The sequence below is a fragment of the Crocodylus porosus genome, unplaced genomic scaffold, assembly GCF_001723895.1.
Source record: "Crocodylus porosus isolate Cpor-Errol unplaced genomic scaffold, CroPor_comp1, whole genome shotgun sequence".
In the NCBI taxonomy this organism is placed as follows: domain Eukaryota; kingdom Metazoa; phylum Chordata; order Crocodylia; family Crocodylidae; genus Crocodylus; species Crocodylus porosus.
This window is the reverse complement of record NW_017728951.1, coordinates 32,565,435-32,587,937: the sequence shown is the minus strand read 5'-3', so window position 1 is coordinate 32,587,937 and position 22,503 is coordinate 32,565,435. Positions and strand designations below refer to the sequence as shown.

The 22,503-nt window shown below is 41.3% G+C and overlaps 1 protein-coding gene across 2 annotated transcripts in view; it reads right to left on the bottom strand.

Annotated features, from left to right (window-relative positions):
* Positions 1–13,252: 13,252 nt before the first annotated feature.
* Positions 13,253–22,503, bottom strand: part of PANK1 (pantothenate kinase 1) — a 38,892-nt gene continuing 29,641 nt past the window's right edge. Inside the window, exons 4-7 of one of the 2 annotated variants that reach the window (XM_019556198.1) lie at positions 19,711–19,887; positions 18,897–19,020; positions 15,442–15,585; positions 13,253–13,721 (exon numbers count right to left, since the gene is read on the bottom strand). In XM_019556198.1, coding sequence (XP_019411743.1) covers positions 13,662–13,721; positions 15,442–15,585; positions 18,897–19,020; positions 19,711–19,887 — 505 coding nt within the window. In that variant the 3' untranslated portion in view covers positions 13,253–13,661. The remainder of the gene's footprint in view (positions 13,722–15,441; positions 15,586–18,896; positions 19,021–19,710; positions 19,888–22,503) is intronic. The other variant, XM_019556199.1, reaches the window with a different exon arrangement.

Here is a 22,503-nt window from a genome sequence, read left to right as displayed (position 1 = left end):
CCTGCCTTCACCCCAGCAGGCCAGTAAATGCAGCAGCCTGGGGAGGTAAGGGCAAGTCCAGGGTTGTGCTCAGGGGAGAACACACTGGGGAGGGAGTAGAATCATAATCCTGCAGTGCAGTGAAGAGGGGTACCCATGCAGGCATGCACCACAGCGTGGTGGGGGGATTGTGCTTATGTGCAAATGCAGCACAGCAGTAAGGGGACGGGGTGTGGGCAGGGATGTGCACAGCACACCTGGCATGGCCCACATAGCTCCCAGGGGCAGAGAAGTTGGATTGTCCTTAATTATCCCATGAAATGTATGGACTATTAGTTCAAACTCCTCTCTGTGCTTTATTTTTCAAGTTTAAAGGTTAAAAAATAATCTGAGTTTCAGGAGGGGTGGTAACATTAAACTCTCTTACACATACACGTTGCCCATTGATAACATTTACAGCAAACAGTTACAGGGTTGACAAACTTTGAAAATATTGTTATTCCGCTCAGTGGGCTATTTCAAACATCAGAATTTCTGTTTTGTTTGGAGAGGTATCTGGCTCCAGAGATGCTTATATAACACAAAACCCTGACAGGCTGTTAGGTATTCATTTATGGACAGAGACCTAAAAGAATTTGGCAACAATATATTCCAAAGGAGAACTGCTTTTGTGCTGAGTGTTTCAAGTAAGTATTCCAAGGCTGACTTACATTTTGTAGTCCTTACACTATTGTAAAAGGGCTACAAAATACTGCTGCTCAAATGGTATTAGTATTTACTCTTTTGGGCATTGTGAATGATTAAAGACATGGCCAGAAACCTTCTTTCATTGTTTTTAAGAGGATTCACATTCAGCATGAACTTCTGGAAAATGAAGTTTTAACTGGGCATATTCTTAAAAGGTATTTATTCAAGATAATATTTGTTGCCACATAAGTAATTTTGAAAATGACTACCTGAACTAAGGTAGTGGTGAATGGACTTCTAAATTAGTGTTTGAAGAAGGTAATGGTGCTGTCCCTATAGCAACTAGTTAGCTTTAAGGAAAGCATGTAGTGATTGGTGTCTACAGCTCTGTTGCTGTTCCAAACTATTACTGACAGACAGGACATAATAGTACTTTAGGAACATAGATATAACTAAGCTTCACAATTCCCTTGCAATAGCTACAATTAAACGCTTCACTTACAGATGGAGAAAGTAAGGCTGACAACAAAAAAACCTCCCCTTTTCCCCTGGTTTCTTTCACCTGGGAAATATATACAAGTTTCAGTGTTGTTATCTTACACATTTTAATTGAACTTCATGAGATGACTTGGTAACAACTAAAATCCAGGAGTATGGTGACATCTACTGGTAAATGTGGCACGTAGGATTCAGAGCATCAGTCCTATCCCTGTGGTATTATAGATATGAAGGGTTTGAGGCACAATGTTCTATCCACATAAAGCCAAACAGGTCAGTACGAATGTTTCCATGTATCTTAATAGTTTAAAACTAACCACCAAGGAAACATGTAAAATGTGAGACTGTAAAACCTAAGGAAGACTTTTCTTGAATAAGAAGTTTCTCTCTTGTTTGAGCTAGGGGATGGTAAGGTGTCCCTTTGAAATGCATCACTGTCAACATATTTGAAGCCTAAAATTTTCTCTGCCCAAGACTGCATAATGCAACACTATACTATGTCTTCTTTTACTGATAACCATGTCTTCTAGGTGCTCTAAAAACTGGGTAGGATGTAGATTTTCCCCCCTCTTTCTTTTTATTCATGACAACATAAATAATACTAAAGTAGGGATTTCTGTCCATTTCCTTGTGGACAGGTGTTCATGCCACTAAGCTAAACATACCGTATGGCAATTTCATTGATTGGCTAAGCAGAAACTAAATGATCTTTTTTTTCCTCCTGAAGAGAGGCAAGGAGAATCATGTGTTGTGGGTAAGGCTATCCTTGCTTTACTCATTCTGTAGATAAAATGTCAGTGTTCTGGCCTGCAGAACACTAACTCTGCAATTTCTAAGCACATTTATGGTATGATGTTCTCATACTAGCAATGGACACTTCTTGCCTAGTAAAGGATGCAAAAACTCCACATATGACGTTGGTAGTTAAGGCCATTTCAGAAACTACAAAGTACACCACGGGTAAAATGCAGTTAAAGTGTACATCAAATAAACATTTCAAAACCACAACCACCCCAACATGAAAAGTTATAGCTGTTAAAATATGACACAGAATATCATGACCTCTTTGGATACATAAAGTGTATGCATCCGTATACATGTATTTTATTTGGAAGATTGCTTCTCAAGCTCCTAGTAAGAGAAGAAATGTTAAATTTCAATGTTAGATTCAAAAAAGCTTGGCAAAAGCAGTATAAAACAGTCACCGAACAAAAGAAAGGGAAGTCACTTTGCATTTACATTTCTTCATCCAAGTCAATCTCCAAGTCATGGAAAAATCCAGCTTTCTCCTCCAGTAAGAATGAGACTTTTAAAATATGGTTCAAGGTCTGACTGGGAAGGAAAGCAATAGAATTCAGGATTACCATCAACTTCACCTACCTGAAAATGAGAGCGCCAATCTGTAAATAAAGATGGTACCCATTGCCAAGGTCCTGAGGCTTTCAAAAAGAAGAGGGGTGGATCCATTTAGCAGGTCCTACCATCCTGGGAGGATAATTGTACATTAAAAAGGGGTTCCTCTTCTGCATTATGAACAGAAAAGCCTGAAGGGAAGATATTCAGTATTTCCTAGTTGGTGACATGAAAGCATCATTTATGTCTGAGAAGGTAACAAAGGGAAACAGAAATAATATAAACAGAGACCAAGGCAAATAGTCTCTTGTTTGTTAGATAAGCATTTCTGGATTATTCTTTGGGGTAGTCTCTTTTAGTTAAAAAAAAAAAAAACAACAAAAAAAACCTAATGCAGGATACATCAACTAAATCTTTAACCTAATAAAATATCGAATGGGTGTGCTGTAGCCAAAGGCAATATGCTGAACACTAGCTGAGCAACAGCATGATCCTTTTGAAAAGAGCTGTGTTCTTAGAACAATATGTATTTGTTTACTTAGTCAAATAACACTAGAGATGAGACTTCTCAAAAAACCTAAGAGATTCTTAAAAATTACACTTCATTAAATGTTTAGTTTAAAAACACGAATTAATCCATTTTACCAGCTGGAAACAACACCGGAGTGCCCACTCACTCTTCATTCAAAGAGCTGACAGAATTGGAAAGTAATTTTAGTGATAGTTGACATACATCTCCCTTATTATTACATTTAAAATATGGATTTTTTTTTTACACTGCCCCAATTCAATTTCAATCGACTCTAGTAACGTTTTATCTGAGATTCTATTCTCCAAGCACAGTCCCAGAGAAGAATACAATGGAAAACACTATTTTCCTAAAAGTATCTGTTGTCCTACTAAGACTAGACTGTTGTGTCACATGATAGACATACACTTAAAATGTTTTACTTAGATTCTCCTGTAAGAGATCAGCTTGAGGATGTGTTAACATCTGGGACATAGAAGGTAGGGCAGAGTAGCACCTTATAGATTAATTCAGAGGCATAAGCTTCCTTAAAGAGATGGGAAATAGTTGTATTGCAGGAAAGAGCTTGGGCCTGTGGGTTCTGCCACTGGATTGCATACCCAATTTTTATACAGTCTAGTATTTACACTGTGAGTTCTCAAGGACTGGAAGTCTTTTATTTGGTCTCTGTGTACTGCCTTACACCTGATGTTTTTAAAAAAAAACCCAACAGAGCAATATAATAATAATATATTAAACACACAACAAGCTGTGGCCTATTGCTTAAGTGACATAATATAGCATTTACACTATTGTTACAACATCAAAGATATATTAACAAAAATTATGCCCACAAACTAGCCTGCATTTTGAATGGCTAGTTTTGCTCTTCTTTGGTTCAAGGCATCCCTCTTGCTGCTCTCAGAAGAGTAATGAATAGAATAAACAAACATTATTTCAGGGAAAAATTCCACTCTGCCAAAAATGTCAGTTGAAGGCATGTCTCCTGACAATTCTTTTAACTTTCTTCCCTCCTGCCTTTTACAGATTAGACTTTCAAATCAAGGGAGGGCTCATCCAGTATGCACTGAAATCTGTTATTGACTCCACTGGACATTGCATTTTACTCTTCAGCCCACATGGCTAGTATTTGCCTGGTACAGTGTCATCTGTTTAAGAACATGGATATTAAGGGGGTGCATGAAGTGGGTCATATTCTATTTGGATTTGGCCCAAACCAGGGACAGTGATTTGATTGGTTGGTTCTGATCACGGTCCCTGATTCGATTTGGCCAAATCTGAATCTGAAGATTTGATGCTGATTCAGAGAATCAGTGATTCAAACAGACACAGCTTCAAAAGTTTTTTCTATATACCTCAAGGTACCAGCCCGTCTTATGATCACTGTGATGGTGGGGTACATGGAGTGTCCCACAGGTGTTGGGGGGGGGCCTCCATGTGTTCAGTGGCAAACCTGGAAGTGGACCGGAAGTATTTCTGGTCCACTTCTGGGTCTGCTGGGGAGCGCACCCAGGGCGCCCCCCCGTGCCCCCTTTGGCTCAGCATTTGGCCATGGAGGGGACCACAGGTGCCCCCACCAGACCCAGGAGGCACATGTTGCTGAGGCAGGGAAGGGGCCCTGGCGTGCTCCCTGGTGGACCCGGAAGTGGACTGGAAGTGCCTCTGGTTCACTCCTGGGTCTACTGCTAAGCACATTGGGGAGCCCCCCACATGCCTGTGAGACATTCCATGCACCCCAGCACTGCAGCAATCATGAGCCCCTGCTACCTAGAGGCATGTAGAAAAAACATTTAAAGCTGTCTCAATGTCTGAATTTCCTAATCTTGCCAAATCGATTTGGAGGCTTCCAATTTGATTCAGAAAAATTAAAGGGTCCTCTGATTTGATTCAGAAATTCGGCCACCAAATTGAGCCAAATCTCCCCCGAATTGAATCAGGGACCAAAACTTCACACAGCCCTAATGGATATCACTACTACTCCATTTCTTGCTGTGCAAATGGTCTAGCAGAACATGTATTACCAGAATCCGTATTTGCTTCAAACTCTGGAGTTTGATAGACAGTGAAAACTATGAAGTGACAGACTAGAAGGCAGGAAGTGTCCTTTACTTGCACTGCTGTGGAAACAAAAACAAGCAAAAACAACAGCATAAACTTTAAGGACATGGAGTGAGTGACATGGTTCTGTTTTCACAGTGATGTTTGCCAGACCTGCCTTTGTTTTCTCTTTGCTGTTACTTTAAACCACAACTTTAATTTGATCTATTATACAATTTTTATATATAGTATTTTGAGAGAAAACACCATGTAAAACAAAAAAACGTTCCTCTAGACTGACTGCTCCACAGTATCACCATTAAAGACATGCCATGTGCCCACTCTTTGGAATCAGCAAAGTGAAAGCCATGGGACGCTAACCCTTTGTGCAATCAGCTGCTGAGGACAGCTGCATGTAAAAGAACAAAATATTAATGACCAAGATAAAGAAATATGCATCTGAGCCAGAACAATGCAACTGATCCTGCTGTCAAACCATTTGGGGACTTGCACATCTTTTGCTGAGTGTATTAGAGTTGGCAACATCCTGAGGGATAGCCAACACAGGTTTGTTGCAGGCAGGCCTTGCTTGACTAATCTTATTTCCTTTTACAAGCAGGTGATCCATCACTTGGACGAGGGAGAGGAGATTGATGTCATATCTTGACTTTAAAAAAGTCTTTGATCTGGTAACCCATGATCACCTCTTAGCAAAACTGGCCAGCTGTGACCTCAGCTTCACCACGATCTGCTAGCTGGGAAATTGGCTCTGTGGTTGGGGCCAGAGGGCGGTGGTTGACAGAAGTCAATCATCATGGTGCGCTGTGACCAGTGGGGTCCCTCAAGGCTCTGTCCTTGGACCCATATTGTTCAGCATCTTCATTAATGATGTGGACATTGGAGTCAGAAGCAGACTGGCCAAGTTCGCTGATAACACTAAATTTTGGGGTAAACCTGAGGACAGGAGGGTGATCCAGGCTGACCTTGACAGACTTGGGAACTGGGCGGACAAGAAGCTGATGGTGTTTAACACTGAAAAATACAAAGTTCTCCACCTTGGGAAGAAACCCCCCCAGCATGCTTATAGGCTTGGCAGTGCTACACTGGCTAGCACTATGGAAGAGGACTTGGGGTCAGGATTGACAAGATGAACATGACCCATCAATGTGATGCTGCAGCTAGTAAAAGGGAGCAAAACACTGGTTTGCATCCATAGATACTTCTCAAGCAAATCCTGGGACATCATTCTCCCGCTGTATTCGGCCTTGGTGAGGCTGCAGCTGGAGTACTGCGTCCAGTTCTGGGCTCCACAATTCAAAAAGGATGCGGAGAAGCTTGAGAGGGTCCAGAGGAGAGTCACATGCATGGTCAGAGGTCAAGATAACAGACCTTATGATGAGAGGCCGAGAGCTATGGGACTGTTCAGTCTGGAAAAAGCACAGGCTCAGGGACGATTTGGTGACCACCTATAAGTTTATCAGGGGTGCTCACCAGGCTCTGGGGGAACATCTGTTCACCACAGCGCCCCAAGGGATGACAAGATCGAGTGGTCACAAACTCCACCACGACTGATTCAGGCTGGATATAAGGAAGAACTTCTTTACTGTCCAAGCCTCCAAGGTCTGGAACAGCCTGCCATCAGAGGTGGTTCAAGCACCTACTTTGAATGCTTTCAAGAGAAGTTTGGATGTTTATCTTGCTGGCATCTATGACCCCTGCTGACTTCCTGCCCCCAGGGCAGGGGGCTGACTTCAAAGATCTTCAAGGTCCCTTTCAGCCCAAATGTCTATGAAAATCATAAATAATTCCGAGGAAATTACTTATAATATGTAACAAGTAATATCCAAAGATGTATTTTTCATAATGTTTTACAGGATCATCATCTCAGTTAGCTCTCATTTATTCATGGGGTAAGTAAAGGCAAAAGATAATGTTTCAAACTGTAGAAAGGATCATATTTTTCTTTCTAATCCGGATCCAAAGAAGCTGTTTGCGTTTAGAAGGCAGACCCTAAAATGAGACAAATTCAAAAAGTAACGATTATGTGTATTTATTCTGTCTCCAGTTGAAACCCTTACAGTATTCCTTCCCTAAAATTCCACTGTATGCTGCCAAAAATACTTTAGATTATACTTTAGACTGTGATATACTAAATAGTAATGTGAATGCTGATAAGACTAAAGCAGCTGAGAGGTTTGCCAAAGCTGGAGCATCAAATAGGCACTAGTATCCTACGACAAATCATATCCACGGATCCCCCTATGAACTTTATCCCTTTATTCTTCCCATAAATGGGAAACATGATGGGTAAAAGATAATCCTCTCAGGTGTCATCATCAACTCTTATTGAGTACTCACTATTATACTCTGCGTTTTTTAAAATTTAATTTCTGATCTCTCCATGAAGCAAGAGGATATTTTCTTTAAAAAATTTCCCCCCCCCCCCACTTTATATGACTAACATTAAACCCCACCACTTATACTGTTACCTGGAAGGTGGAGGGGCTGGGGGGAAATAACCACAGACAATGATTAGTAGAAACTGTAAATCCCCCAATCCATTATTACTGAAACAACTGGTTCCTATGCACACTGCTCCAGTTTTACATGAATTATTGCCTTATGGCAGCAGCGCTCAACCTTTTCTGGCTGGCAGGCTGGATTTGCAGTGCCTGGTCCCTCTGTGGGCCAGATCCAGGGGTAGGGGGGTAGCCCAGCCACCATCCATCTATAGTGGAAGGGGCTTGGGTCAGCCCCAACTTGGCTCTGCAGGATGGGGGGACATGGCCCAGCCCTGATCCAGCCCCTGCAGGAGGAAAGGGGCATAGCCCAGCCCCAACCTGGCAAGAGGAAAAGGGGCATGGCTTGACCCTGTGGGAGAGAGGGCTTGTGGCCAGGCCCCCCTGGGGCAGGGGGGGACGGTAAAGGGGTGCAGCCCGACCCTAATCTGGCTGCATGGAGGGAAAGGGGTGTAGCCTGTTTATAAACTCACCGTGTGAAAGAGTGTCATGGCCCAACACCAACTTGCCCCGTGGGGCCTGAAATCCTGGCAACAGCAAGGGGCAGCAGTACTGCCACTGCTCCCCCGCTGCCACATTTTTCAACCCGTGGGATGCTGATTCAGCCTACAGGCCAGATTCAGCACCCCTGCTTTAAAAGGCCAGGGTAAGCAACCAATTCCAGCTGCAGGCTGGAATGACCCACCCTGAGTCAGAGGCAGGTAAGCACTAGGATGCAGCCACTGCCACAGCTTCTCCCTGTGGCAGAACAGGAAGTGCACCTGCTGCTGAATGCTACTGAAGCCCCACAATGACAGGCTGTACCCAATTTTCACAGGCTGGATTGAGCCCCCTGGCCATACATTACCATCACATGCCTTAGGGCATGGGTGGACAAAATGGCAGCTCTGGCTGGCAGCCAGACTCCATTTCCCAGAAGCCCTTGTCTACATCACTGTGGAGTTTTCATGGAGACCCCAAGAGCACCAGGGCTGTGACAGCCTACAGCCAGTTTCCATGGAAACCGGCCCCAGCAGCATTAGCAGGGTGAACAGGAAGCTGCTCCCAAGCTGGGCCTGGGATCTTGTGGCAATGACAAAGTGGTCCAGAGGTGGGGCCTTAGGGCATAGTTTAGAGAACAATGATCAATACAGCCTGCTTTTGCAGAGATTGCACAGTCCAACAAGGTTATACTGAAACTGCAGATTATGCCAAAACTGGTCAATGCACTGAACTGGCTGATTTCCCTTTCCATCCACCTTAATTCCATCAAACAATCAAACCAACCAACCAATGTGAGAAATAAGATATCTCTGGACATCTAATGCAAATCTTTCTAGGGCCAAAACCAAGCATAGGTTACTCAAGATCCTGTTTTACCAGTGGGCCCAAACATAGTCCAAGAAATGGATTTTATCTGATATATAGCATCTAGTGTAAAATACATCAATGAAGCCTAGGGGTGTACTGCTAGAGATTTGGGGGCTGACACAGCTAGCTGATATTTAAGGAGACATATCAGCCAGTACCGATCCAATAAAGCTGCCGCCAGGTTGTAAGTCCCATGTGGTGGAAAGGGAAGGGGAAGGGAGGGAAGGAGCATGGGGGGGGGGCAGATCAACACCTCCTAGCAGTGGGCAGGGTGGGGGGAAATGGGATAAGGAGGCCCAGCTCATACAGTAGGGGCTGCTGCTTGCACCCCAGGAGGGTGGGGGCAGGGGAGCATGTGCTCCCCAGATCTGCTGAGTGTGGGGCAGGCTGCAGCTCCAGGGCAGAGCCGGAGCTGGCACTGTGCAGGGCTTTCCTTGGCTGGGCTCAGAGTAGGCTCTGGCAGCGCTGGGAGGAGGCTGCAGCCACCCAAGATTTTGCCATAGCTCTGCTCCCAGCCCCGCACCACCGTAGCTGTAATTTTTTCCAGTGCTTGGATGGAGGCAGGGCGCTCCCCTAGGACTGCGCCTGTGTGGCTGCTAGTACAGCTGCAGTGAAATTTGGGGTGATTGCAGCCTCCTCCCACCTCCGTCAGAGCCTGCTCTGAGGCCAGCCCCTGGCCGGCTCCTCCCCCCAGCTGCCACCTGCCCAATGCTGCGCAGATCTGGGGCACATGCCCCCATCCCCCTGCGGTGCAAGCAGTGGCAGGAGCCAGGCCCGACCCATGGCTTCATCCCATGCCCCACCCTGCACCCCAGCTGGGCAGTGCTTGCTCCTGCCCCCTCCCTCACCATGGAGGGTGTTGACCTGCCCCTTCCAGCTTACCTGCTGGAGGTAGTGCTCCACACTGCCGGCTCTGCTCCGTGCTGCACTGTGGCTGCGCGCAGATGGACATTTAAAATGGCCACATTATCAGGCCTATAGGGCCAATATAGACATTTTTCTTCATATCGGTACCGATCTGATATCAGAAAGGTGTATCGGTGTACCGCATTAGGCCCCCTGCTCCCATATCAACCTTGAATAAGAATTAACATGTAAATATAGGCTTCATGGTAAAGTTGGATATGCTTTTACATAAAGCATTCTGGGTAGTTCCACTGTAAAAGTACTGGAATTTGTACTTCAAAAGACTAGTCGCAATCATTTATGTTGCATCTTACTGGTTGAAATGAATGAAAATGCACATAAGAGCATATTAATGGGAGAATAAGGCAACAAAACTATTTGACATAATGGGGACCTTTTAAAAGTATATTTTTACTCACTTATGTTTCCTTCCTTATTGGTTTCTTTTTTTCTAGTTTTTGTTTTTGCTTCTTTCCCTCTGCCTATTTCATAGCATAATCCAGTTCAGCAAATAATTCACAGGCAAAATTAAAAGGTAGTGACCACACAACCTTATGATTACCAAAAATTTTTGGTAATTATTTCTTTTAGAACTTTTAGGCTGAAGCTCATACAACAGAGATGCACATGGAGTATTAAAAGCAACACTGCTAAGAGACCTGGATACAGTACATTAAGACTAGCTTCTCATTTTACAATTTACCGAGGTAGCTCAGAGCAGCTGGTACACTCAAGATAACAGTTTGTAGAATACATATATCTAATTTCTGGAGTTGGGACACTTTCAGACAGGCTCCGTCCTGAGGAATTTGTTTCCTTTCTTGGAATGACAAAGCTCAGAAAGAAAAAAAAGGGAGGACAGGAAGGATTTTTTTTTTTTTTTTTTTTAATAACAATGTAAATGAAATATAATCCCTTTGGTATGTGAAACGTAGTCCAAGAATGCTAGAACCATGCACAGTTGTATGGTTCCCTCTACCGTTTACAACAGTGAGTGCAACTACTGAAAACATCTGCACTGCTTTCTTTGTTAAAATAATAGCATTAGGACAGTTTGTAATATTTCCACACATGAACATTGAGAAGAAAAACTAAACCAAACAAATATGCCAAAATTATGAACATAGTTTCATAAGCAGTAATAAGGATTACCAATATCCTATGCAACAAATAAATAAATAAATACATGGATAATTCATGTTGAACAGAAGCCAGGAGAAGTGACTAGAATCTGTTTGCCTCTGGCTTTTTAGTGGTATAGTGCAAAAAGGAGTAGTAAGATGACAAAGAGAATGGAAAACTCCATTGTCTCCCCTCGCCCCCATACTTGACAATCAAGTGATTAAAGACAAAAGCTGCTGCACATCTCAAATAGGCCCAATGAATCAGTGGGAAAATGAGTAATAGTTGTTCTCCACACAGCAACATATAGAACTGTACATTTTCATGTTGCTAGCAATTTTTGCAGAGCTTGGTGTTCTAGCTTTGGAATATCTCCAAGTTAATGTGATCAGTAAGTCTTTTGCTTGGAAGGTTAGATACAAGGCTTATTTTCCCCCCAAAATCCATTCCAGGTGAAGCTGATTAGAATATCTGATGTCTTTATGCTGCTAGAAATTAGAAATTGTCTGTCTCATTCTTTCAAGTCAACAATTCCCAACCATAGCCCATATCCAGTTTCACTCCTCTACACACTTCCTGAATTTTATGCAAATACTGAGGTTTTATGCAAGATGCTACTCTTACACATTTTTCCCCTCTTTGAGCACTCCCTGCACAGCCACTCAAAAAGCAAGCCTTTGCAGCATGTCTACACTGTGTTCAAGAGCGCTACAATGAAGCATGACATACTGGATCCATGGGCACTAAACCATGCATGCATCAAGCATAAGGTGGCTGCTGTAGTATGGAGCTGGGCACGCTTATTGGGTACATGGCCCAAGACTAGAAGCTTTTTGGTGTATGCCTAGCTCCAGTCCAGGACAATTACACTGCATTAATAAAGGGACATAGTGCCAGCAGAGCAGGCATGCCATGGCATGGTCAACAAACAGTGCATATGCAACAAATGCTCTCGTTTTTCACCATTCAGTAAAGTGCACAATGTTTGGAGCAGCCACTACAATTATCAAGATCACACAACACTTTAATGGCTAAAAAAAAAAAAAAAAGCTTAATATAAGCTTACTGTGTTTATGGAAGACTAGAGACATTATTCCAGATACATTCCCATTTTAATTCTTTTGATTTCAGTTACGTTATGTGAATGGACCAACTTAATTATGCTCAAAAAGTTCTTTATATGTTCTCATAATGTATAAAACTTATGTAAGCAATAGAATGTAAGGAGGCAAAACTTTCAATCCTGTCATAAAAGATGCAATTTAATAAAAGCTGAAATAAGTGAATGAATCAAGGTAGCAAAAACCAAAATGCAATGAAGGTGAAAAAAGCAAAGTACCAAAAAAGCGATCATAAAAGTAACAGGAAGGCACTAAAACATTCTGCTATTTATTCCACATAGCTAGGTTTAAGGAATAAATTTCACAGACCTAATATAATCATCACATTAGTAATGGGCTTTATTTCTACCAGACAAGTCAACATTTTAGTCAGTATAAACCTTTTCAAGGTTTGAGATAGGGAAATTAATTTTAAAAAAAGGAAGGAAACACACAAAAAATACCCCTCAAAACAAAAAAACCAACAAAACACATGCTCCCTAAAACTAACCTATTTCTCTCATCAACCCTGTACATTATGTGACATCATATCAAAAAGGCTGTTTTCAAATACAGGCTTGCAAGACAAAGAACTATAATGAATAAATACTCAGACCTTAAAAATCCTGGAGGGAATAGTTGCCTTTTGCTCAAAATTCCAAGACAACTACATAGAAAGAAATACTGAAAACTGTCTCCCATTATTTTCTTACTCCAAGCATCTGCAAATCTATAAATATCCCTACCCAACAGTATACCTTTCATGTATGAGAAAAATCTCACCATGAGACAATTTCACTTTAGTTTCAGGGCTTAAATTAAAAATTTCAATTTATACTTTTTAAAATCTTCAGTGAAGAGAGACCAAAACACAAGTTTTTTTGTTTTGTTTTTGTTTTTTTTAACTGCAATACGCAGGTAGCAGCATGACTTGTGATTTCAAAAAGCTGTAGAGGACTTCAAGAAACTTTGGGTCGTATTCCTTCCCCTGCAGGTTTACTAGCACCTGTTTTCAACAGAAACAGGTCTAAGAAAGGTCGTCATGTTTTTGGGGAAGTGATGATAGGACAGCGTCCTAGCTGACTAACAAAATGAAGAGATAAAAAAAAAAGACATTAGTGTTAACAGTAAAGTGTGCTAGCTTTGTAGTTTCATTTGAAACCGAGAGCAAATCATGAAACGTCATGAAAAATAAGATAAAAAATCTCCTAGAGTGATTATTAAATGAAGTTAAAATTACCACACTAATAAGTAAACCCCAGAAGAAAAAGCAGGCATCTTTCATTATAAGTTGTTCTTTAAACAATATTCACTTTTTTAAAATAATCCATAAAATCTGTATGTTTGGCCATGGTGCACATTTCCCCCTAAAAAATACAGTATACAGAAAAACCTCTTTATTCCCAGTATGAATTTTGAAGTATAAACTCAAAACCCAGAGTTAATGATCAGCTAAAAGGACTCTAAATTATTTACAAATCCAGCAGGTAGAACTGCCATAATGGCTTTGTTTCCATCTTTGTAGTGGCTTCATTCTATCCAGCAGCATCTTTGATAGGTATCTGTGTCCAGGTGGCTTAGTCACTGATCATCTGTCATTTTAAGCAATTCTAAAAGGGCTCCAACAGCTCCAAAGTAACCCTTAAAAAGCAAAAGAATAACAACTATTAGACATTTTGAAATATGTAAAAAGGAGTATGATTGTAAAGGCTGGATGCATTATTAGGCCCCTGATGCATGTTGCACTTAAGATGCGATTAAATAGTGACTTGGCCATACTCTATTAATGGCAAGATAAAACCAGGAAAAAGTGACAAAGTTGTTGCACGTATTTTGTGTCATAACTGTTGCTGGTTCCTATCGCACCTTTAAACTGAACACATGTCCAGTGCTCCCAGCATCTGGAATATACTCCCACCAGTTAGCAAAGCTCCCAAACACAGGTGTACCACACATTCGTGGCTGGGACCTCCATCAGCTGACAGGGCTCCCAGCCACAGGAGTAAAGGCTGTCAGTTTAGGGGGAACCCAGGATCATAATCCCAGCTTTCCTCACAGTGGAAATACAGTGTGACAGGATCTGATACTCGATCACATGGCATGGGATGGAATTACGACTTGGCAGAAAGCGCAATTATTGAGACCGCACATCAGATACCATTGTGCCTCTTTTTATAAGATCTGTTAGTAGCCTAAGACAGTTAAAATTATGCATCCTAGGAAGTCAGACAACCTACATAAGGCTAATTAAATTGACACTAGTTGCAGTGACAAAACAATAGGGACCAGTTTCAGAAACGCATCAAACAGCTCATTTAAGTAATCAAAGGGAAAATGAGAAAGAACACTGGATATACTAAGGGTGCTTATACAAGCAACATTTTTATGTGATTGGGCCCCTGAAAGCACTCTGCAGCCATGACATAACAAGTACAAGTACATGGCTGCAAAGTGTTTTTAAAATGGCCAGTATCACAAAAAAATGTTAACCCTGGTAAAATTACGTATTAGATTACGGTGCTTTAAAGAAGAGCATCTTAGGGAACTTGTGTTCTCTCCAGGGTTACTTCTTTGCACTGGGACAGGGCTAAGCTGGTGTTCATGCCAGCAGCACCAGCCCAGTCCCATCCCCAGGGCTGTCAGCAAGGGAGAGAGGGGGTAAAGAGAGGAAACAGCCAGGCAGAGCTGCTGGCTGCTTTTGAATGGCCAGAGATGGGGGAAGGGGAAAGAGGGTAGAATAGAGCCCCCTCACTTCACAGGTCCAGCCACCAGCTATCCCCCCCACTGATAGGGGTAGGGGAGGGGCTCAGGAGAGGGACAATTCAACAGCCTCCTTGAAGGTTTCCAGAGCACACCTGCTTCCTGGCCAGGACCAGTGCAGAAAGGCTCCAATCCCACCTCCTCTGACATCATGGGTTATGGGAGGGGAGTGGAATAGCTTTAACTCATGGTGCTTTATGGAAAGCACCATAAAAAAGTTAGAGTGGGGCCCTGAACATCTCCAGGAATCCTAAGTGACATTACACTTAAAGTAAAACAATTTATATTTTAAACAAAATTGTATCACCTATGCAGAAAGAAAAAAAAGAAAATCTCAACTAGTCTACCAAATCTTGAACAGCTTGAAGGTTACATATGATCCTATATTTAAAAAAAAAAAGTGGGGTTCTGGGAGGGGAATGATTCCTGGAAGATTAGTGTCTAAACTGCTTAAACTCAGGGATTTATCAGGAGCATTTTAAACAACCTTTGTGTTAAATGCTATTGCAAAGAACTGTCCATGGATTTTTTCTTTCTGAGAAGTCGTTTGCATGGCAAATCTATACACTCAAAAGAAAGATTTTTTTCTTATAAAACTCACAAGGAATGTAATGAATACCTCATGTTCCAAAAACAGAGCCTTTAGCTGTCCCTTGGACCAATAATCCATGGCATACGCTAGCACCTTCATAGCAATCATATTGATTCGGAGAAAATTTCCAACAAAAACCACCCTGTCAATGTTCTGTAAAATCAAAACAGAGATGAAAACACCTGAATTTAGAATATGTTATTTTATGCAAACATAAAATTTACCACCGTTAAAAAACAACAAAACACACACACACCCTGGGAACTTCTAGCTTTGTACAAATTAGCATTTTCTGACCTTTAAACAAAGAGACTAGGACTACTTAGTAATGATTATTACCAAGAAGAAAAGTAGCACCAGGAAACAATATTTTATCTGAAGGACAGGTTTAAAAAGGTTGATATACAATCAACGTGGTACATGCAAAATGTAAGAGTTTCTATGATACAACAGAAATGGATAGCACTGCTTTTTCCACAGTATAATTATTTTATTAATATTTAATTTCTCAAGTGGTCCCTGAAAAAAATCAAGATGGTTAATAAATCCATGAGGGGAATTTGAGAGGAATATTTAACAAGGATTACTTTTGATATTCAGGAACAGGAAGCTTTAACACAATTCTCAAACTGTGATTTCACCATGAAAAGTGTAGGGCAATGTGGCTTCCAAGTTTATTGGGTCTCAGCATGTTGTGTTCAGTTTTCATGAAAAGCTTGTGTGAAGTTACAGGGACAGTCATTCACATAACACAATCTCCTTTCACACATCACAACCTGTTGCGAATGTCCTTGCAGACAATTGTTCCTGTAGATACCTCATCCAAACTAATTCTATTAATAATGCAAAAAGAAAAATAGACTCTAGCATTTGTAATTTTAAAATTACTGAATTGGTATGTGTGACCAAATCAACCACATGCCAACACCTGCATGTCCTTTGAAAAAGTCTTGTTAAAAGAGCCCACATTTCATTTGTAGCATCTCCCCAGAAACTTCTCTAAAAGAAGAGGACAAGTTATTGCAGCTGTATTTGGCTGAAACAAGCACTAATATCCAAGACTACCACAGATTACTTTTGTATACTTTGCAATACTGAAATAGTTAATATTGCATAATGTGTTTATTTGGACTATGACACCCTCATTCAGGGTTGTCACTAAGCAGTGACAAAGTACATCAAGGCATAATTGCCCACTTAGCAAGCCTAAAATGTTTGAGGGGGGAGGGAGGACTAGAGGGAATTTGTATGGGCAAACCAAACCATTTATATAATACTGTTTCAATTATAGAAGCAAGAAGAGTCAAATTAACCATTTTGAGTCTGGCTGTATCAATGTACATTTATTCAATGGACATATGTGGATGAGAATCTAGGAAAAGCTGGCATTTTAAAGGGTTACAGTTAAACTGTAAAATAACTCCATTTTCCTTAAGAGTACAGGACTTTTTATCCTGTAAGACGTATGACCTGACAAAACAAAGACAGGGAACAGGGGGGAAAATGTTTAAAGCAACACTGGCAAACTGAGTACCTTAATTTAAACTTCCCCTCACTAAGATTTCATTTTTTAAAACCAGATATGAAATTATTAGAAAGCTCAAAGCAAGTAGCAACTAAAATGGACATACACATTTTACTGAGGAACTCAAACCAAATTAAGTATTTATAAGATATTGTTCATCATAAGCATATAAGAAGAATGAAAACACTGTATTCTTGCATTAAATTCTTGTTACTTTAAATACTTTGGCTGTATTTTTTTAAAGGTTGAAAAGTGAAAGCCTTCATAATGAAGGCACTCTAAATTCAGGTTCAATCATACCAAATCATAACAGCTGGCATGATCTATAAATTATGCAACCTTTTTGTTAAATTGTTGAAATGCCCAGATAAGGAAAAGATACAATGCAAATTACTGTCATTACTCAAATCCAAGACTAAGCCCCCCTGCCCCATTCAACATGGGTGGGGGTGGTAAAGCCTTTCATTTTGGATTCCAGTACAAGTGGGGGCTCAGGTGGCTACTGTGGCTCCACCTCCGACCCCAACTCGGACCTGGAATTAGAGTTGGTGCCACAGCCGCTGCCCCCCACAGCTCCTGCATATTTTCTCTGCTGTTGCTGATATGCACCAAGGAAGAGATTACTTTTTGCAAGTCTATGGTGCATGGGACAGAATTTCAGTGATGTGTAGCCAAATGATTTAAGTCAAGCAGAAAGCAAGGTAGATTTGCACTTTCTAGACTGATTAAATTAGAGATATGTGTAGCATAAGCTTTTGATGAAGCGAGCTCCATTACATATGATTTGGTTAGTCTATGAAGGTGTAAATCTATCCTGCCTTTAGCCAAATTATTTTAGGTTACCTAACTGACATAACCTAGCTAAATTTGTTCAATTTGCCTCTACTTTGGATTTCTGAAGGGGGAATCTCTTATATTCTACCATGCATTTTTTGGAAAGAAAATCAAAACTGAACAGTGGATTAACTAACAGGGACCTCACTGAAAGTTTGTTTCTGCAAGGTTGCTACTTTTAGATTAGGAACTAACTCCTCATGACTAGTCTAGGATTTCTCTCTATGCTCATATACTTTCACATATCACAAATACAATTTTATGTCACACTTCTGAAATAAGCATAAACACGATTAATTAAATTCACGAAGTGCTGGTATAGAAACTCTATTCTGAGGTAAATGCAAGTTATTTATTCTACCCGACTACACACCTCTAGTTAATTCTGTAGATTAAAAATGAAAGCACCTATCCCTTTAAAAAAGATTTAAGAATTTTCTCCCAGTGGCTAAACCTGTTGCAGAATATCACAGAGTGTTTTTTTTCCCTTTTAATGCAACACATGTCACTTTGCTGCAGCTCTCTCCGCTTTGATAGCCCTGTACAATGCTGCTTGAACTCCATGCCACAAGGCAACACTGTAAAGAAGCTGAAAGCAAAGAGAATACTGAAAATATGCATGACTTGAGATGATATCCTTCCATAGTATTTTTGGATCAGAAAATTAGAGAATTTTAATTTAGTAAAAGATTCTCAATAGGTAGACCACAGAAGCCAAAAAAGGTAGCGTACATAAAATGCTGCAGTCATGCTTGGTTATGGAGTAACAAAAGCCGCTACATCAAGAAATAATTAAAAGCACTGATGTAATAAATCATTAATGTTTTTGTGATCTAGCAGTGAGAATAAATGAACAGATGAAAGCATCATTAGTTAAAGTACACATTTATTATAAAAACCCTTGCTTTTCATGGAATCCTAACATCATGCAAGTGAGGTGTCCTTTATAGAAGATGTTAATAGTGGACTGCAAGAGTTGGAAGCTAAAATTAAATGCACTTGCATCCATCTGGAAGAGTCATACATGCAATATACACTTAATGGTTTTCACCTGTTTATTAGATTGCTGCTAGCGGTCTCAACCAAAGTGAATTTGCAGTCTTACCTCATTCAGTGCACACATTCGAGCAATAGAGCCTATGTTATTGGTGATAGTGACCAAAGTAGCTCTAGCCAAGTCTTCCTTGCTGGTGGTGTCTCTCTTTTCTTTACTCATCATATGGCCAAAGCTGTAGGGAAGAGACCAACCCTTCACATTCAAAGTATTTAGAAAAAGTTGCAAGATAAGTTTAGCCAAGTAGATTCATGAAAACATGTACAATTTTGCTTGGATTTGATGCCCTTGACCAGTGGGGAACCAACTTTTTTTAGTAGTTTCCCCACAAATTAGCCATGGACCCTCCCCATGCCTCACTCCAAACCTCCTTCCCTTGTCTGATCTGTTGCTCTGCATTCTGATCCCAGCTCTGTACTCCTAACCTGATCTGCTGCTTTGCTTTCTGCCCTATATACCATCATGCTGCCTGTCCCTCCCCAACCTGCTGCATATCACGCAGACAGGCTCCCCGGGCCACTTGCAACACCCATGCCACATGTTGGCCAACCCTACCCTTGACTTTGAGCATAACAAGAATAAGTGAAAAAGGACTTAAAGAACAGAAACACAGTGGGTGAAAATAGTTACAATGAGAAAGTGAGTTTCTTTATCCAAAATAACTGCTTTTTAAGTGAAAGGGAACTATAGCCTTTCCACTGAATACTCCTAAGTTTTTTAATAAACAAGAACCACGAGCAAGAGATCCTACTCTATACAGCCAGTTGAATTTCAAACATGAGTAATTCTGCATGTTGAAAACTAAATTTAGGGCACACAGCAAGTTTCTACTGAATTCTTTGAAGCCAACCAAGTTAATATGTACCTCGAAGCCACAGCAGATCCTTGAAGGCCAAATCGTTCATAATCCCCTCCATAAATATCTTTCACCAGTTTGTCAACGTTAGTGCTGTCTCCTTTAGCTGCCATTTCTAGTGCTTCTTCAAAGGTCTCGCAACCCGTCAGCAAACAACACAGGCCCAGGAATGTTCCACCTCCAAGACTAGAATGAAAGCAGAGTTCTTAGACACTAAATTAATTTAAGGAGTTCTAGCCACATTGTTCCTATTCATTTCCCATTTTTATGCTCTACTCCAAGAATTTACATCTACAATTTGAAGAGCTGAAGAGACGCTTGTGGCTGCAACTATGGCTGGAGTCAGATCACATGGAATGTCTGTAACTGTAGTTCCCCCAGACCTCTTAATTAGAAAGAGGAAAACTAGGGAACTATGGAGTTACAAGGCCTAGCACAGTGGTTAGCAACATTTTCTGGAAGTGGACTGAAATGACTCAGTCCAGGTTTGAGGAGAGCTGGTGCCAGGACCTAGCTGCTGCCATAATATCTCTGTCAGAAACACAGTAAGGCTGTGTAAAGCTTTGGTCACCGATTAAATTTGGCGAAGATTCGGCCCAATTTGGCAGCTGAATCTGAATTGAATCAGGAGACCCTGTAATCTCTCCAAATCGAATCGGAACCCTCCAAATGAATTCAGAGAGATTCAATGATTACAACAGACACAGTTTTACATGTTTCTTCTACATACCTCAAGGTACCAGGTGGCTCGTGAATGAGGAGATGGTGCGGCAGACGGAGCATCCCACAGGAGTGCAGGGGAGTCCCCAACGTGCTCGATGCTGAACCCGGAAGTGGATCAGAAGCACTTCTGATGGGCCCCCCTCCCCCACCTCAGCAACTGGTGCCTCCTGGGTCTGGGGAGAGCACCCAGGGTCCCACCCTGAGTCAGAAGGGCCGGGGAGGGGGAGGAGGGGCCCAGTGCGCTCAGCAGCGGACCCAAAAGTACATTTCCAGGTCTGCCACCAGGCATGTGGGGGGCTCCCCCTCACTCCTGTGAGACACTCCATCTGCCTGGTACCGAGGTATGTAGAAAAAACATTTAAAGCTATGTCTATGGCCGAACCGCTGATTCTCCGAATCAGCATTGAATCTTCAGATTCGGATTCAGTGGAATCAGAAAAAGGGACAGTGGTCTGAATCAAGGAATCAGGTGTCCCCCAATTTGGGCCAAATCCAAATTGAATATGGCCCGTTTCGCACATACCTAAAACACAGATAGCTACAGGCCAACACTGAAGTCCTCTTCTAGGCCAGAGAAGCAGCAGGCTGACATTAGTGATCCCCAGAAAGAAAAGAGGAACTGGAGTAAAGGCACGTAATTCAGACAGAGCACTGAAGACACTCTCACAGTTGAAAGAGACCTTAAGTAGGCTAATCTCCCTATGTACCTGAACACAAACACAGGAACGCTACTCTTAAAACATTCCTGAAGTATGCTTCTGCAACCTCTCCTTTAAAACCTCCAATGAATGAGATTTCCTAGGCAGTCTATTCCACTGCCTCATTACTCTAAACAGTCTCTCTCAACCTTTTTAGGGTCACGACACCTTTTGCTAGGGCACCCTCAGAAAATGCTAGCTATTAGCTTTTACTTATTTTTCTGATTATAGAAAAATAACATAGCAATTTCTTCTGTTGCAAAGAACTCAGACTCCAACTGGTCAATGTTTTGTTTCGTTTAAAACAAAACAAAAACAAAACAAAACACTACGCGTTATTTGAAATCATTGCGTTTTAAAACATGTCTGCACACCTAGCATTGCTAACACTGCACAGCATCCCGTCACCTCTGAAAGAATCTCAAGGCACCACCAGGTACCAGGGAACCCTGGTTAAGAATCAGGGATCTAACACTATGGTTGTTTTTCCTGATACCTAACCGAAACCTACTTTGCTATTAATTTGAAGCCACTGTTTTGCATCCTGCCATTTGCAGCAAAAGAGAAAAGTTGTTTTCCTTCTTTATGGCAGCTTTTCAGACACTTTACCAGTTTCAGACATGTGTTCCCCCTTATACTGCCTTTTCTACGAGCATTTAAACAAGCTAAACACCCAGTTTTCTCGACCTGTTCTTGTATGTCCATCTAGTTCTTAACCTTTCCTCATTCAGGTTGTCATCCAACCTCTTGCAGCTTAACTGCCTACCTCTTAACCTTCCCCAACTTTTCCACATTCCACCTAAAATATGAAACTCAGAACTGTAGACAATACTACAGATGAGGCCTAATAAGCACCAAGCAGTGGCACTGTCACCTCCCATGTCTTACAGCTAATACTTGTTGATGTAGCCCAAAATTGCATTTCCTTTCTTTGCCATGGCATTGGAGACTCACATAAGTTACCAGATGCACTAAAATCCAAGATCCTTCTCTGCAATACTGCAAGCCAGCCAGTTCTCTCATTCTGTATTTTCATTTTTGATTATTCTTCTGCATTTTGTCTGCATCAAACTTCAAACTATTGTTTCTAGCCTAGATTTCCAAACTATCAGGATACTTTTTAATTCTCCTCCAACGCGTTTCCTATAGAAGTTCATGTTGGACTTTGTTAAAAGTCTTACTTTAGTTCAAGTACACCACGTTCTCTACATTGCCTTTATTCACCCAACTCCAACCCATTGCAAGTCAGTTTTACATTTAAGACAACCCTCCAATAATTAGATTCTATTCATAGAAAATGTATAAACATTGTAATTTATACACAGGAAAGTATTGGAGGGTCATCTTAAATACATTTTCCCCACAACTGCAGTAGAGAAAG